This window comes from Gilbertella persicaria (genome assembly GCF_025201335.1).
Source record: "Gilbertella persicaria strain CBS 190.32 chromosome Unknown B0P05scaffold_37, whole genome shotgun sequence".
NCBI classification, from domain to species: Eukaryota; Fungi; Mucoromycota; class Mucoromycetes; order Mucorales; family Choanephoraceae; genus Gilbertella; species Gilbertella persicaria.
Genome location: NW_026251998.1, coordinates 13,958 through 27,675, shown reverse-complemented (window position 1 = coordinate 27,675; position 13,718 = coordinate 13,958). Strand labels below are relative to the sequence as shown.

Here is a 13,718-nt window from a genome sequence, read left to right as displayed (position 1 = left end):
TAGCTTTAGCCATTGCTATCTCAGGCATAACTACCTTGCTCTTTCATGAAACGCTTCCTGCTTTCTCCTTAAGCGTCAGTCACTCCAATACTGAGCTAAATTTGAAAACGGTAGCCTTCTTTACAAGAAATGGTGTGTCGTTCAAGCATTTTATTAACATTTTTAACGTTTTTAAAGTTTTCGTTGAGCACAATTACATTACTGTTTAGACATCTATGGATTGACTACTTTGGCTAAGATCTATCTTTGTATGCTCATCATAGAATAAAGAAAATGAAAAAAAAAAAGATCAATAATCATGAGGGTTGTATTTTATTCAGCCTTTGATTTACAACAAAATAGAAGCCTTTTAGACTTATCATACTCAAGTGAATACAATCTTAAGACATAAACATAAAAGAAAGCCTTTCTATTGATCAAGTCAATCAAAAAGCATTACTTTTTTTTTTTTCTTTTTAAAAAAAAAATCGCGTCCCTTTTTTTAACGCGTTTCTTTTGATCATGAGCGACATTGAATTAGAATCAGAATATTACTATGAAAAGACTGATAAAGAAAAAGATCCCGATTATGAAGAAGAAGAAGAAGACGACGAGGACGAGGAAGACGATGACAACAGTGAAGAAGATGAAGAAGACATGATCCGTAAAGAAAGACGACGAAGAAGAAGAGTTACCATCTCACTTGAGAATGCAACCACAAGCAATGTCGATCTTTTACTGAAGCAAGTGTTTGCTGGTTTTTTTCCAAGTAAGCACCTCAAGTCTATTCACCCATGAACTCATCTTGTCGATAGCCGTCAGCAAGGTCACATTAACAAAGAAATATAAACGTATTGAAGAACTCAAACCGTTGATTCAGAAATTCGGATTGGATCAGGATGAATTCAACATTGTGTTTGAAATGATCATGTCTTTTTCTTTGGGACCTTCAATGAGCAGAGGACTCGTTCAATTGTTATTACCCAGAGATGATATTGCCGATGACTATATTATTCGTATTATTGGATCTGTTTCTCAAAGAGATCAAAACCTGGGTGTGCTTGTATGTTCCTGCTTATGATGAATTCAAGTACTGATAGTATGTTTAGGCAGAATTGTTAAAGTGGACGATTGCTGTGTTTGATGTCATTAGTGATAAGCAAAGATTAAATCACTTGTATCATGTCTTTTTTCGCCATTTACATTATGAAGAATTAAGGCAAGTGAGTTTAGTCAAGAAAAGATAGTTGACATGATTCTATTAGACGTAGTCTTTGTCATTTACTTTACTTTCTGACAAAGAAAGAGCATGTTACAAAATACAGAGTGACAAGATTGTATGTTTCTTTTTCTTATTCACATACTGATGTCTATTAGGAAAGAAATGATTGATGCAGAAAGAGATAATGCAGAATTGATTGCTCTTTTACTTGTTTATCAGACATATGATGCTTCTATTAATGTACCACACAATGTCAGATTGGCTGATATGCTTGTGTTTAGAGTAAGCATCTTTTGTTGTTATTAGACTATAACCCTTCTATAGAATCCTCTGCCTCAAGTGAAACACAATTTGACCAATTTACGAATACTCTGGAAGAATGATATTCAGTTCAAGACAGACATCATTAAAGGGGAAATCAGACTGCCTACTATGAAACGAGTCAGGATGTCCAAGAAGAAGAGACTGGAACAAGCGACTGAAGAAGCGAGAAAAGAATTAAGTGTGGTGGATGTGTCTGATGTGATCAACAGTGTAGATCATGTAGGTTTATCAGACCAATTGAGTATGGTATTACAAAAGAGATCATTACAATATGCATTACTTTATGACCCAGAAGGTAAAAAAAAAAAAAAGAAAAATAATAATAATAGATAGCGTGTCTATTGACAGTTAACTACTAGGTACTGCTGTAACACGACTTAGTTACTATATTGTACAGATCTTGTTTGATCTATTGATCTATGGCAATAAGAAAGACACTGGTAAACAAGAATTAGGAGACATGTTGCGTACCCTTGTCAGGTTTACTCGGTTTACAAAGACACAGTTACCAGCAGTACAAATCTTTTTATACCGTTATCTAAAGACATGGAATGGATATGAATATGAAGATGAAATCTTGACTTTGATCACTTATCTTAAGCCTGCTTCTTTTAAAGGTAGTCCTATATAAAATACGCATCAGACTAATTTAAGCTCAAGAGCTGAGTGAATATATCCTGAAGCCTTTATGCCGATTGTATGTTGCATCTGATGTGAAATGGAAATCAAAATTGATTCTGTGTTACACTGAATGGCTTAAGAATTGGGCGGCATTAGATTGGAAACAACATGTACGCTTACGCAAAGAAGCATCAGACACAAGTATAGATCATTTGTAAGTAAACCATCCACTGCATTGTCTAATGTCAAATAGAACAAGCTTGTTTGGTAAACTCTCGTTTGATGTCAACTATTTCCGTACCATTCAGAAGTTTGTGGAGCATGTAGATAAGCTATGTGTCTCTGGACTTTTGGCTGAAGATGACCATGTTTTAATGCAGCATGCTGGTCTTACCTTCTTTGAACTTGTTGCCCAAATCTCAAGACAAGATGACATACCCGATATTATTATTCCTGCAGCTACTTTTGTACACCGTAATTTCTTTTCAACCACAGCCATGGCAGTCAGTAGAATATGTGGCATTATTCATCAATACAAGGTTGCTTTTGAAGAAAATGACCGCAAAACGATTGATTGGAGTTCAAAGCATACACAAGAGTATTTGGAACATTTTAATACTTATATGATGGACATCTGTAATTCACTATGGCGAAATCTAGGACTCAGTCAATCAAAAGAAAACGAACAAGCCTTTTCGTTTACAGAGTAAAAAGAGATGACTTGTATCAAACTATCCTTTCACTTACTCTTCTTCTATAGAAAGAACATTGAACATTTCATTCAACTCTGTCAACATAAACATGTAGATTCAAAACTCGTCTTGTCCATCACTCATTCAGGTGCACTTGTTTCTTTTTCAAAACGATTTATGGAGGCAAATATCAACTCAAGTTAGACATGATATCTAATCCCCTTTTTGTTTATAGATAATAGAGAAAGATGAAAAAGTAAATGTGTATCACGATAAACCTATCACAGCCAACTATTTAAAACAATTGGATCAAGTAAGTGTCCTGTGCCTGAAAATAATAATAATAATAATAATAATAATAGAAAGGAGGTGTTTCAATCAGTTATATGGAATACCGTGTTGAATATCTAGATTATCTATCAGAATTAGGCTTAAAGGGTATACCAGAATTACTCTATGCTTGTATGAACTCTTTAATACAACTCAAGAAGAATCCATCCTCATAAATCATCTGTTGTAACACGAAATTTTTATTTTGTTGTCAAAAAAGGAACGATTGGTTAAAAATAAATTAAAAAAAAAAGGAATCGTTGCTCGTGTTTGTGATTTTAAATATCTTTCTTTTTCCTTTTGGTTGTTTTCTTCTTTATTACTGTTATTATAGACTTTCCTTTATAAACATATAAAAAGTAAGGTTAAGATCATATGGATGATTTATTTACCATGTTTAGTTTAAAATGAGAGAAATTATTCATGTTCAAGTTGGTAAGTGAATAGAAAAAAAAAAAATACCTTGATTGACTCTTTTTTTGGTTTAGGTCAATGTGGTAACCAAGTCGGTCAAAAGTTTTGGGAAACCATCAGTCAAGAACATGGTCTTGATTCTAACGGCACTTATGCTGGTGACAATGATTTGCAACTTGAGCGTATCAATGTCTTTTACAACGAAGGATCTCAGGGCCAATATGTTCCTCGTTCCGTCTTGGTCGATTTGGAACCTGGTACCATGGATGTAGTTCGCTCTAGTCCTTATGGTAAGCTTTTCCGTCCTGACAATTTCATCTTTGGTCAAAATGGTGCTGGTAATTCTTGGGCTAGAGGTTACTACACTGAAGGTGCTGAGTTGGTTGAACAAGTCTTGGATGTGGTTCGTAAGGAAGCTGAACACACAGACTGTCTTCAAGGTTTCCAACTCTGTCACTCTCTTGGTGGTGGTACCGGTTCCGGTCTTGGTTCTCTTTTGCTCTCCAAGATCCGTGAAGAATACCCTGACCGTATGTTGTGTACTTACTCTGTTGTGCCCTCTCCCAAGGTCTCTGATACTGTGGTTGAACCCTACAACGCTGTCTTGTCTGTTCACCAATTGGTTGAAAACTGTGATGCTACTTTCTGTATCGATAACGAAGCCCTTTACGATATCTGTTTCCGTACACTCAAGTTGAGCAACCCTGGCTACGGTCAATTGAACGAACTGGTCTCAACTGTCATGTCCGGTGTCTCTACCAGTTTGCGTTTCCCTGGTCAACTCAACAGTGATTTGCGTAAGTTGTTTGTCAACATGGTTCCCTTCCCTCGTCTTCACTTCTTCATGGTTGGTTTTGCTCCCTTGACTGCCTTTAGCTCTCAACAATACCGTAACTTGAGTGTGCCTGAATTGACGGCTCAAATGTTCGATGCCCGTAACATGATGGCTGCTTCTGATCCTCGTCACGGTCGTTACTTGACTGTGGCCACCATCTTCCGTGGTCGCTTGTCTACCAAAGAAGTCGAGAACCAAATGTTGGCTGTTCAACAAAAGAACTCTTCTTACTTTGTTGAATGGATTCCTAACGGTGTCAAGACTTCTCTCTGTGACATTCCCCCTGTGGGTCTCAAGATGTCTGGTACTTTTATCGGTAACTCTACTGCCATTCAAGAATTATTCAAGCGTGTGAACGATCAATTCACTGCCATGTTCAGAAGAAAGGCTTTCTTGCATTGGTACACTGGTGAAGGTATGGATGAAATGGAATTCACTGAAGCCGAATCCAACATGAACGATTTGGTCTCTGAATACCAACAATACCAAGAAGCTACTGCTGATGATGAACTTATGGAAGATGAAGATTATCTTGAAGAAGATGAAATCCTTGAAGAAGAGGACGAATAGACAATTATTATTATTACCAACTCACCCTTTCTAATATTCATAATCCTAATATCAAGTGTAATAAACAAGCATAAAAAATACAGTCTTTTTTATTGTTGAGCACATTGGACACCTGGTCCATGGTGGTGATGATCTTCATCTTCATCTTCATCATAAGCAGCGGCACCAGCTCGTCCTTGATAACCTTCAGCATCCACCAAGACAACTTCATCCAAATGCTTGTCGCCCAAGGGAGGCAATGGCTGACGAGGAGGCAAGATGCTCTCCAATTTCTTTAATGTGTCTTGATCTGTCCAGTTTGATTGAGGGAATTCAACCGTGAATTTGATAAACAGATGGCCACGACTGTCAATACGTTGGATAGGCATACCTTCATAAGGCACAACCTTGATCATATCAGGCTGAATAGCTTCACCTGGAATGACATTGACCAAGAGAACACGGTCGTCAAGATGGGGTATAGCAAACTGACCACCAGCCAAAGCAGTCAAGAGATCAATCTTGGCTTCATAAATAAGATCATCGCCTTGACGTGTGAATTTAGCATGAGGCTTTTCATCCAAGACAATGATGATATCGCCCGGAATAATACCGGGTGCTTGATCACCTTCACCAGCAAAAGTGATCTTTTGACCACCACGCATACCACGTTCAATACGGACCTCAAGGATTTTACGGTCACTCAAGATCTTTTTGCCTAAACATTCCTTACAACGGTCTTTTTCATTGATGATTTCACCTGTACCACGACAATCTTGACAGGTTTGTTGGAACTGCTGAACCAAGGGACCCATTTGACGCATCATCATACGAACACCTTGACCATGACAACCACGACAGGTTTGAACAGCACCTTCCTTACCTCCTTTGCCTTCACATTTGGCACAAAGGACGTTCTTTTGAAGGGCAAGTTTACTGGTCTTTCCAAGGTAAAGATCTTCAAGGCTGACTTTGAGTTGATGCATCATGTCTTTTCCACGACGAGGACCTTGGGGTCCACGACGACCTCCTCCACCAAAAAATCCACCACCACCACCAAAGAGTTGAGAAAACAAATCTTCAGCATTCATACCACCAGGGCCACCTTGACCACTGAGGCCTTCTTCACCATATTGATCATAGACTTCTCTCTTTTCGGCATCAGAAAGGATTTCATAGGCATGAGAGATCTCTTTGAACTTGTCTCCAGCATCAGGATTCTAATGAAAGATGATGAGCTATTTGGAAAAAAAAAGGGGGGGAGCTCAAACCTTATCAGGATGGTATTTTAAAGCAAGTTTTCTATAAGCCTTCTTGAGTTCTGATTCTGAAGCATCAGGACCAACACCCAAGATGTCATAAAACTTTGTTTCAGCAACCATGATATAAGAGAAAGAGAGAAGCTAAAAAGAAAAAAAAAAAAGAAAGGGGGCTTATGATAAAAAATTCTAAAAGATATGATTGGCTAACGTTTATTTCTTTTCCTGAAAAGGCTCGGTTAACATCTTGGAGAACTCCTTGATTTCTTCTACACCACGCACTTCTTTTGTTAATAAGGGCATGCGCACAATATGGAAATCTTCATAGAGATCATAGATTTGATCCAAGTATTTTTGTTGCATCTTGTGTCGAACAGTACAGTGCTCACAGTTAGATCCTAACCCATTTAATAAACAAAAGATTGTATTTGTATATTCTTACCTTCTTTAGGGAATAGTAATTGATTGACAACAATATTATGTGTATCAATATGATAAGAAGTCAATTCTTGAATCATACGTTCAGTTTCATACAAGGACAAGAATTCAGAGATACAGACACAGACAAAAGTAGTGGTATTCTAACAGAGTTAGTCATATGATTGCACAAGTGTGCTTGCACTTACAGGATCCTTGAATTGGTTATTGACTTCAGTAATTACAGAACGCATTTCCTCCAATTTGGAGAACATGTCTTCTTGATTGGCATTCATACCCATCATGCCTGATACTTGTTGCACCATAGGGCCAAAGCGACTACTCAATCCACTGATCTTGGCCAATGCCTTTTCAAGCACGGTAGGGAAAGAGAGGAAACGAAGTGTATGGCCTGTAGGGGCAGTATCAAACACAACAACAGAATAAGACATGGTCTTGACTTGCTTCATGACTTCAGCAAAACCCATAGCTTCATCCACACCAGGAATAGCATAAGCTAAATCCTGCATCATACCACCCATAGGATTGTTTTGATCAGCTAGAAACAAGTTAATCTTCTATGATGATAAACGTTGACTTACATTGTTCAATCATTTCTTGAATACTTGAAGTAGGATCAATTTCCTAGACAAAGAGAGATGAATGATGCACACTCAATAGAAGGTACTTACCATAGCGTAAAGGTTATTGAAGCCATTGACAAGTGTGGCTTCCTTGGAAAACTTTTGTCCAAACGCGTCAGAAAGGTTATGAGCGGGATCAGTTGAGATGAGCAAGACAGATTCACGGACCTTGGAAAGTTGAACAGCCAAAGAACAAGAAGTAGTTGTTTTACCTAGTCATGTCAATAAGAATATTTTATCTTGTATTTACTTACCAACACCACCTTTGCCACCAACAAAAATCCAATGAAGGGAATTTTGGTCTAAAATGTTTTGAAGAGTAGGTTCAAGAGGTTGGAAATCATCATCTGACATGTCTGACATGGTTGCTTGCGTTATTGTATTTATTGTAAGAGAAAAAAAAAAGAATGAAACACGTACATGTTGAATTCAGGTTGCTTCAATAGTCGATACTGATTGGATCAATTTGAGCGGTGATTGTATTTATTTATTTTTCCCTCTAAAAGACGTTTTGATACTGTACATTTTGTTTTTAGCTCAATAGTGAAATAGAACCACATCAAAGAGCTATTAAGTGTATATTTGCTTGTCATGTTTAGGCTGTTTACCATTGACAACCGTGAATATTCATTGAGGCTTGGTAAATCTTCATAGTGTATTACTTTTTTTTTTTGAGTTTTCTTGTTTCTGTTCGAGAGTCTGATCGACCCTTGTTTAGATAAAAAGGAGTAACTGAAGAGGCTTGATTACCTTGATAGAATTCACAATATGCCTGTGCTATGCATGTCCCTCTTTTTTTGCTGCTGTCTTTGTGTAATAAAAGCTATGCGTGGAATCCACTTGTATCAACGGCTTTATCCACTCAGGGCTGCTGTCTTTCATTTTCAGTATGAGTTGAACAGAGCATCATTCACTTGCTAAACTATGGTGATATTGTCTTTAATACACCACAGTATTACGTCTGGCTACTAGCCTTTTTATTTCTTACTTTTTTTTTTTTGTATTCATTCGATCAAAACGTGATTGTGGTTGTAAGTGTCGGCATAGACAAAAAGGTACGCTCACTACACAAGCTACAAAGAAAGGCAGGGTTGAAAATATCGAATCCTTCTTTTCCATGACATTCATTGTTGATCATGTCTAAAAGTTGCTCTTTTCAGGTTCAGAAATGTCGTATATTATAACAGAACTTACTCTTGCGCATTTTTCGCATCGAATGATGTATAAATAGCTACCCTTTCACTATCTAATATATACTGAAAAGGACCTCTTTTGTACCGATTACAGTGTATAATGTACTTTGAATGCAAATTTGAATCCAATGCTCAAATCAAGTCGATGTTTTCATCTTAGTAAACTCGTTTTCTTTTTGCAAGAAGTATCTAGACATGGTCTTATCTGATTTCGGTTGGATTAGTTTTTTTTTTTTTTTTCAAAATGTATGTTTCAGTTACACATCACAGAGGGGCGTAACATGGATAAGCTGAAAAAAAAAAAGAGTGCACAAAATTAGTCTTTGAGAGACTCAAAAAACGTTTACAAGCAAATAATGTTGGTGTAGTGAGATCAAAATCTGACTAATAATGTCGGAAATGACCCACTCAGGGTTGAAGGGTTGATTGTCCAAGGCGAAACGCCAGTAAGCGGACCATATTCTCTATTGGCAGACAGATAGAACCGTAAAGAGACGACTGTCAGGCAGTAGGCTTAGAAGCTGCTGCCCGAGCCATGGTTAGATCAGGCCTACATTGGGTCATTCTAAAAAAAAATCTCGATCGAGTTTTTATTTTTCATCTTCAAAAAATATAAATTTCACAAAACAACCAAACCAATGGTACCATTCGATTTCAGGGATTGAAAGAACATGCTTTAAACAAAGAAAGAGGCTGTTCTGATAACGCCGTTGCCGAATAATGGTCCATCAAAGATTGGTATGTTTAAGCTGTGGTTTGGGCATTTTTGAGCATTTTTGCTCTAAATGTCATATAGAAATTGTCAAAAATTGGCCTTTATAAAGTATTTCATGTTACTTTGAGTGACAAATAATGTAGAAAAGCAGAAATATAGGCATTTCTAACGTAAATGCGAATATAAATGGACATAGAACATACCAGATAACGGTTTACGGAGATTGAAAATGAAAGACAACTCCAGTTCTTCTTGCGCCGCATCAGAAATCGGGCTTTTGTTGAGAACTGTATAAAGATGCAATTATTGGGCGTTGGTGTAGTGACAAGAGTTGTAGATATTTGCTTCCTGAGCCTATTGATATAAATAACACAGTAACCTTGCTGCTAAAATATTAAGCAAATAGGCGAAAATGTCTATAAGGGTTTTCGCTTCTAGCATACCATTTTTATAGTACAACTGTTACGCAAACACATCCACCAAAAACTAGAGCCTCTGACGCACATTTTGAGTATTTAAGCTTGTCGATAGCTTGGTTTTTCGTCTTGTAGCAACAAAAGAAGATCACAAACTGCAAAGTAGAGCTTTTTTCATGAGTAGTACCCTTTGATCAAAAGGTCATTTTGGTCATTTTGGTCATTTTGGTCATTTTGGTCAAATTTTACAAATCGCTTCTTTTGGTCCAAAGCAACCCTAAAGGTATCATGCTTGTTAATAAACATAGTTTGTAGGTGTTTAGAGCACTTATGCGTGCATGAACAGGCTTCATACTACCTTTATATACCAAGGAAAAGAAGACTTGAAGGACTACTTATCTTTTTTCGCTGTTGGAGCTTTTTTTTTTTTTTTTTTTTTTTTTTTTTTTGCCATGCCTCTGTTACTTGAGCAAGTAATGCATACTAAATTACTTATCTTCATAAAAATGATTTGCTAAGAATATACTTGCTCTCTTAATTCAGAAAATAAGAATGTTTGCTTATGAAAATGTCAAAATGCTGGGGGGATTCACTTCAACTTCATAATACATGAGGTATGAAAGAATGCCTTTAGAACATTCACTAAGTATGTGATGAAGTAACTTATATTCATAATTCCAGTTTAATTGCTGATTTTTTTATAGTAAAGATAAATCCAGAAGGAAAGGTACAACAGCTTGATGAAATCATTCACATGCCGTCTCGAGAAACCCCCAAATAACCAATGTACGTTTAACTACCTAATTCAAGACATGTCTTTTTTTTGTTGCTGTTTGCCTTTTGGATTGTTTTTTGGCAGATGTTTGTACTTTGACTACTATGTTCACATCCTTATTTGCTTTGGTCTCTTCATCAAAAAGTTGGTTCATAGATGCCACATTTGATAAAAGAAAAATAGATATATTTTCAGTGTTATACGACATTGAATTGTCTCGTTTATATATGGTACATGATAAATTAGATTAAAGTTGAAATGGTAATAATAAGAGTAAAAGTAATAATAGGAAATAAAATGATACAAAAGAGAATTTAAACATTGTTCATGCTTGAGTTGTTGAATGGTTTTTCAGAGCCCATAGATCCTTGTGCTTGAGGTTCCATGTTATAGCCTTCTACGTCTTGTTTCATGACTGTTTCTTCACCTGTATTCTGGTTAACACCAACAATCTTATCAACATGATAATAGGCCATTTCTCCAATTTCTGCAGCATCCAAACCTTGAAGTTCAGATTCACGATCCACACGGAGAGAAAGACCAGGAATCTTGTTCATAATAAACAAAATAAGGAATGTTACCGCAAAAGAGTAAGAGGCACCAGCAGTAGCCTCAGCCAGTTGATAACCTAATTGGACCCAATGATGGTTCATCCAACCACCGGCGATCTCAGTACCATCCAAAGCAGCTACATAAGATTCAGCAAAGATACCAGTCAATAAAGAACCAATGTAACCCCCTACACCATGGACAGCAAAGACATCAGCAACATCATCATAACGAAGCAAATGCTTCAAGTGACAAGCCAAGTTACAAGCACAGGCACCAAGGAAACCAATGGCGACAGCAGGTGCAGGACCTACAAAGCCTGAAGCAGGTGTGATGGCTACAAGACCTGCTACAGCTCCAGAACAGAAACCAAGAGCAGAGAATTTGCGTTCTACACGGTAATCAATCAACATCCAAGTGATGGCACCGACAGAAGCGGCCAAGTTGGTAACAACACAAGCCATGGCAGCACGAATGTTACCAGCTAAACCAGAACCACCATTGAATCCAAACCAGCCAAACCAAAGCAATGCAGTGCCAAGAACAACATTAGACATGTTATGAGGCTTGAATTCTTCCTTTTTGTGATCATGACCTTCACGACGACCCAAAATTAAAGCGTAAGCTAAACTAGCAAAACCACTAGTGATATGAACTGGTGTCTAAATAAAACTATAAGTCTATTGGATCAAATTGAATTTATCTAAACTTACTCCTCCTGCATAGTCAATAGCACCTAACTTGGCACTCCAACCGCTCACATTCCAAGTCCAACTAGCGACAACATTATAAACAAGTGTAGACCAAATAAAGATGAAAATAATCATAGGCAAAAGACGAGCACGCTCAGCTAAGATAAAAAGATAAGAAAGGTGACACAAATAGCCTTTTTTTCATACCTGCAGAACCGATAGCAAGAGCTGGTGTCAAGGCAGCAAACATACATTGAAAGACGCAAAAGACAAGATCAGGAACAGCAGATGAAGAAATAGAAGGATCACCAAATACACCTCGCAAGAATGCATTATCGAGATTACCAATAAAACCATTGGTTGCAGTTTTACTAAATGTTAAACTATAGCCCCATATAAACCATTGGACGCTCACAACAACCAGCGATAATACACAGCACATGATTAATGACAGAGCATTCTTTCTGCGTGCCATGCCAGAATAGAAATATCCAACACCCGGGATCATAAGCCAGACAAGTGCAGTAGAGGTTAAGACCCAAGCAATATCGCCTGCGTTATATGTTGTTGCTGAGTCCATATTTATTTATGAAATAGAAAAGAAAAAGAAAAAGGAAAAGAGAACCCAAATCTCTATATATATATGATAAATCAAAGTGATAGAAGATAGTTGTTTCGAATAGATAAGTAGTCAGGGAGTTTCAATTCAAATACAATACTCGGAAAAGTCTGTAATACGTTAATCATGACCAACCAGAGATCGGCAGTTAATCTTAAGTTTTATTATCGTTATCATTCCTTTCTGTTCATATGACACTAAAATATGCTCCATAAACTGATACGATAGTCTTGACTTGCACTCATCAGCCAATTGTTTTCTGCGCCAAAATCAAGTCCATAAGTTGTATTTTTATGGTAAGACAAGATAGCCAAAGGCTTCATTGATTTTACAGAAAAGACTCGTATTCTAGAGTAGATAAGCATCTTGTAGAGTAGAATGTACTTACTTTCCATCATATCCACCCGAAGCAAAAATCTTATTGTCAGAACGAATCTTGAGTGCTACAACGCCAGACTTTTTTATCTTTATCTTTTTGATAACATCACCTGTTCCAAGCATATATTTACAAATTTGGTTGTCTGCTGATGAAGATATAAGAAACGCTCTGTTGCTGTCAATTGACAGATCAAGAACTAAAATAAAAGCTGGTCAATTGCTTGTCACTCTTTCTGTGTTCTCTCTTATTACTCGGTTCTTGATGCTCTTGTTTATACCAAATCAGGCTGCTTTTATCTTGCTTTATTTGCCATAATGCTACCTGTCCACTTTCGTATCCCGCCACTATAAATAAAGCATCTAATGTTCGAAACAATTGTAGTGCCATACAGGCGCCTTGCCGAGCTGAGCCGATATCTGTGTTACCTCCCACATTTTGCAGCACATATTTTTGATAAGTCAAATCATAGATATCAAACTTTCCCCATTTAGTCTTCTTTTTTCGCATAAAATGGGCGCTTACCATGGCAATGTCGTCTTTTGAAGGAAAACACAATAAGGTTGAATCTAAAATCAGGATAGCTTTAATTTTTTTTTTCATTTAAGATTATCTTACCATTGTCTTGAGAGTAACACGAAAACTTACAGAAACCTAAAGCATTATAGACAACAGAAGAAACAAGCTCAGGTTCGTTCAAACATGATTTCCAAATATGAATCATGTTATCTCTGCCCTGACTATTCTTTTTCTTTTTTATTTATGGACTGTCTCGTACATGTATTTTGATTACCTTATCAGTGTGTGGTTTTCAATAGTTGTGACCTTTAAGCAGCTTTCTTTATGTGCTTTCCATTTTGATATAGGTCGTCTTGTTTTCATTTTCCAAACTACAACCCAACCTTCAGCATCACTAGAGAGTGTGAGCTTTCTTTTGGTCATCGCGTATTTTCTTTACCATGACGCAAAGTGCTGATCTCTGTCAAAGATGTGGACATGATTGACCGTAGCCTTATGTTCCCGAAAGACATACTCGGGAGGAGGAGGTAAGTCTGGTGTGCTAGGACTATTCGACATAGGCTCGAGTAAAGAAAAAG

The 13,718-nt window shown here is 37.1% G+C and overlaps 6 protein-coding genes across 6 annotated transcripts; 2 read left to right on the top strand and 4 right to left on the bottom strand.

Moving 5' to 3' along the window:
• The first annotated feature begins 426 nt into the window (after positions 1-426).
• On the top strand, positions 427-3,094 carry B0P05DRAFT_552830 (Mis6-domain-containing protein). Its single transcript, XM_051579512.1, has 8 exons — positions 427-1,042; positions 1,089-1,198; positions 1,245-1,316; positions 1,357-1,483; positions 1,526-1,820; positions 1,885-2,142; positions 2,186-2,360; positions 2,400-3,094. The coding sequence occupies exons 1-8, from the start codon at positions 902-904 to the stop codon at positions 2,854-2,856; spliced, it is 1,635 nt and encodes a 544-aa protein (XP_051432176.1). The 5' UTR covers positions 427-901; the 3' UTR covers positions 2,857-3,094.
• A 352-nt stretch (positions 3,095-3,446) lies between these two features.
• On the top strand, positions 3,447-4,064 carry B0P05DRAFT_552807 (uncharacterized protein). Its single transcript, XM_051579511.1, has 3 exons — positions 3,447-3,527; positions 3,570-3,603; positions 3,657-4,064. Exons 2-3 carry the CDS (start codon positions 3,592-3,594, stop codon positions 3,852-3,854), a joined length of 210 nt encoding a protein of 69 aa, XP_051432175.1. The 5' UTR covers positions 3,447-3,527; positions 3,570-3,591; the 3' UTR covers positions 3,855-4,064.
• Positions 4,065-5,068: 1,004 nt separating this feature from the next.
• B0P05DRAFT_552799 (uncharacterized protein) lies at positions 5,069-6,395 on the bottom strand. The gene is made up of 2 exons (XM_051579510.1): positions 6,238-6,395; positions 5,069-6,186 (listed from the first exon to the last, which is right to left on the bottom strand). The coding sequence occupies exons 1-2, from the start codon at positions 6,346-6,348 to the stop codon at positions 5,077-5,079; spliced, it is 1,221 nt and encodes a 406-aa protein (XP_051432174.1). The 5' UTR covers positions 6,349-6,395; the 3' UTR covers positions 5,069-5,076.
• B0P05DRAFT_552794 (ATPase GET3) lies at positions 6,372-7,807 on the bottom strand. Its single transcript, XM_051579509.1, has 6 exons — positions 7,541-7,807; positions 7,335-7,498; positions 7,245-7,287; positions 6,852-7,201; positions 6,668-6,806; positions 6,372-6,623 (listed from the first exon to the last, which is right to left on the bottom strand). The coding sequence occupies exons 1-6, from the start codon at positions 7,647-7,649 to the stop codon at positions 6,439-6,441; spliced, it is 990 nt and encodes a 329-aa protein (XP_051432173.1). The 5' UTR covers positions 7,650-7,807; the 3' UTR covers positions 6,372-6,438.
• Positions 7,808-10,565: 2,758 nt separating this feature from the next.
• On the bottom strand, positions 10,566-12,210 carry B0P05DRAFT_552790 (ammonium transporter AmtB-like domain-containing protein). The gene is made up of 3 exons (XM_051579508.1): positions 11,834-12,210; positions 11,648-11,784; positions 10,566-11,596 (listed from the first exon to the last, which is right to left on the bottom strand). The coding sequence occupies exons 1-3, from the start codon at positions 12,204-12,206 to the stop codon at positions 10,700-10,702; spliced, it is 1,407 nt and encodes a 468-aa protein (XP_051432172.1). The 5' UTR covers positions 12,207-12,210; the 3' UTR covers positions 10,566-10,699.
• A 232-nt stretch (positions 12,211-12,442) lies between these two features.
• B0P05DRAFT_475685 (WD40-repeat-containing domain protein) lies at positions 12,443-13,698 on the bottom strand (the record flags this gene model as incomplete). The annotated part of the gene is made up of 7 exons (XM_051574855.1): positions 12,443-12,593; positions 12,634-12,820; positions 12,876-13,101; positions 13,147-13,190; positions 13,240-13,361; positions 13,415-13,534; positions 13,580-13,698. 7 exons carry the CDS (start codon positions 13,696-13,698, stop codon positions 12,443-12,445), a joined length of 969 nt encoding a protein of 322 aa, XP_051432171.1.
• Positions 13,699-13,718: the final 20 nt, after the last annotated feature.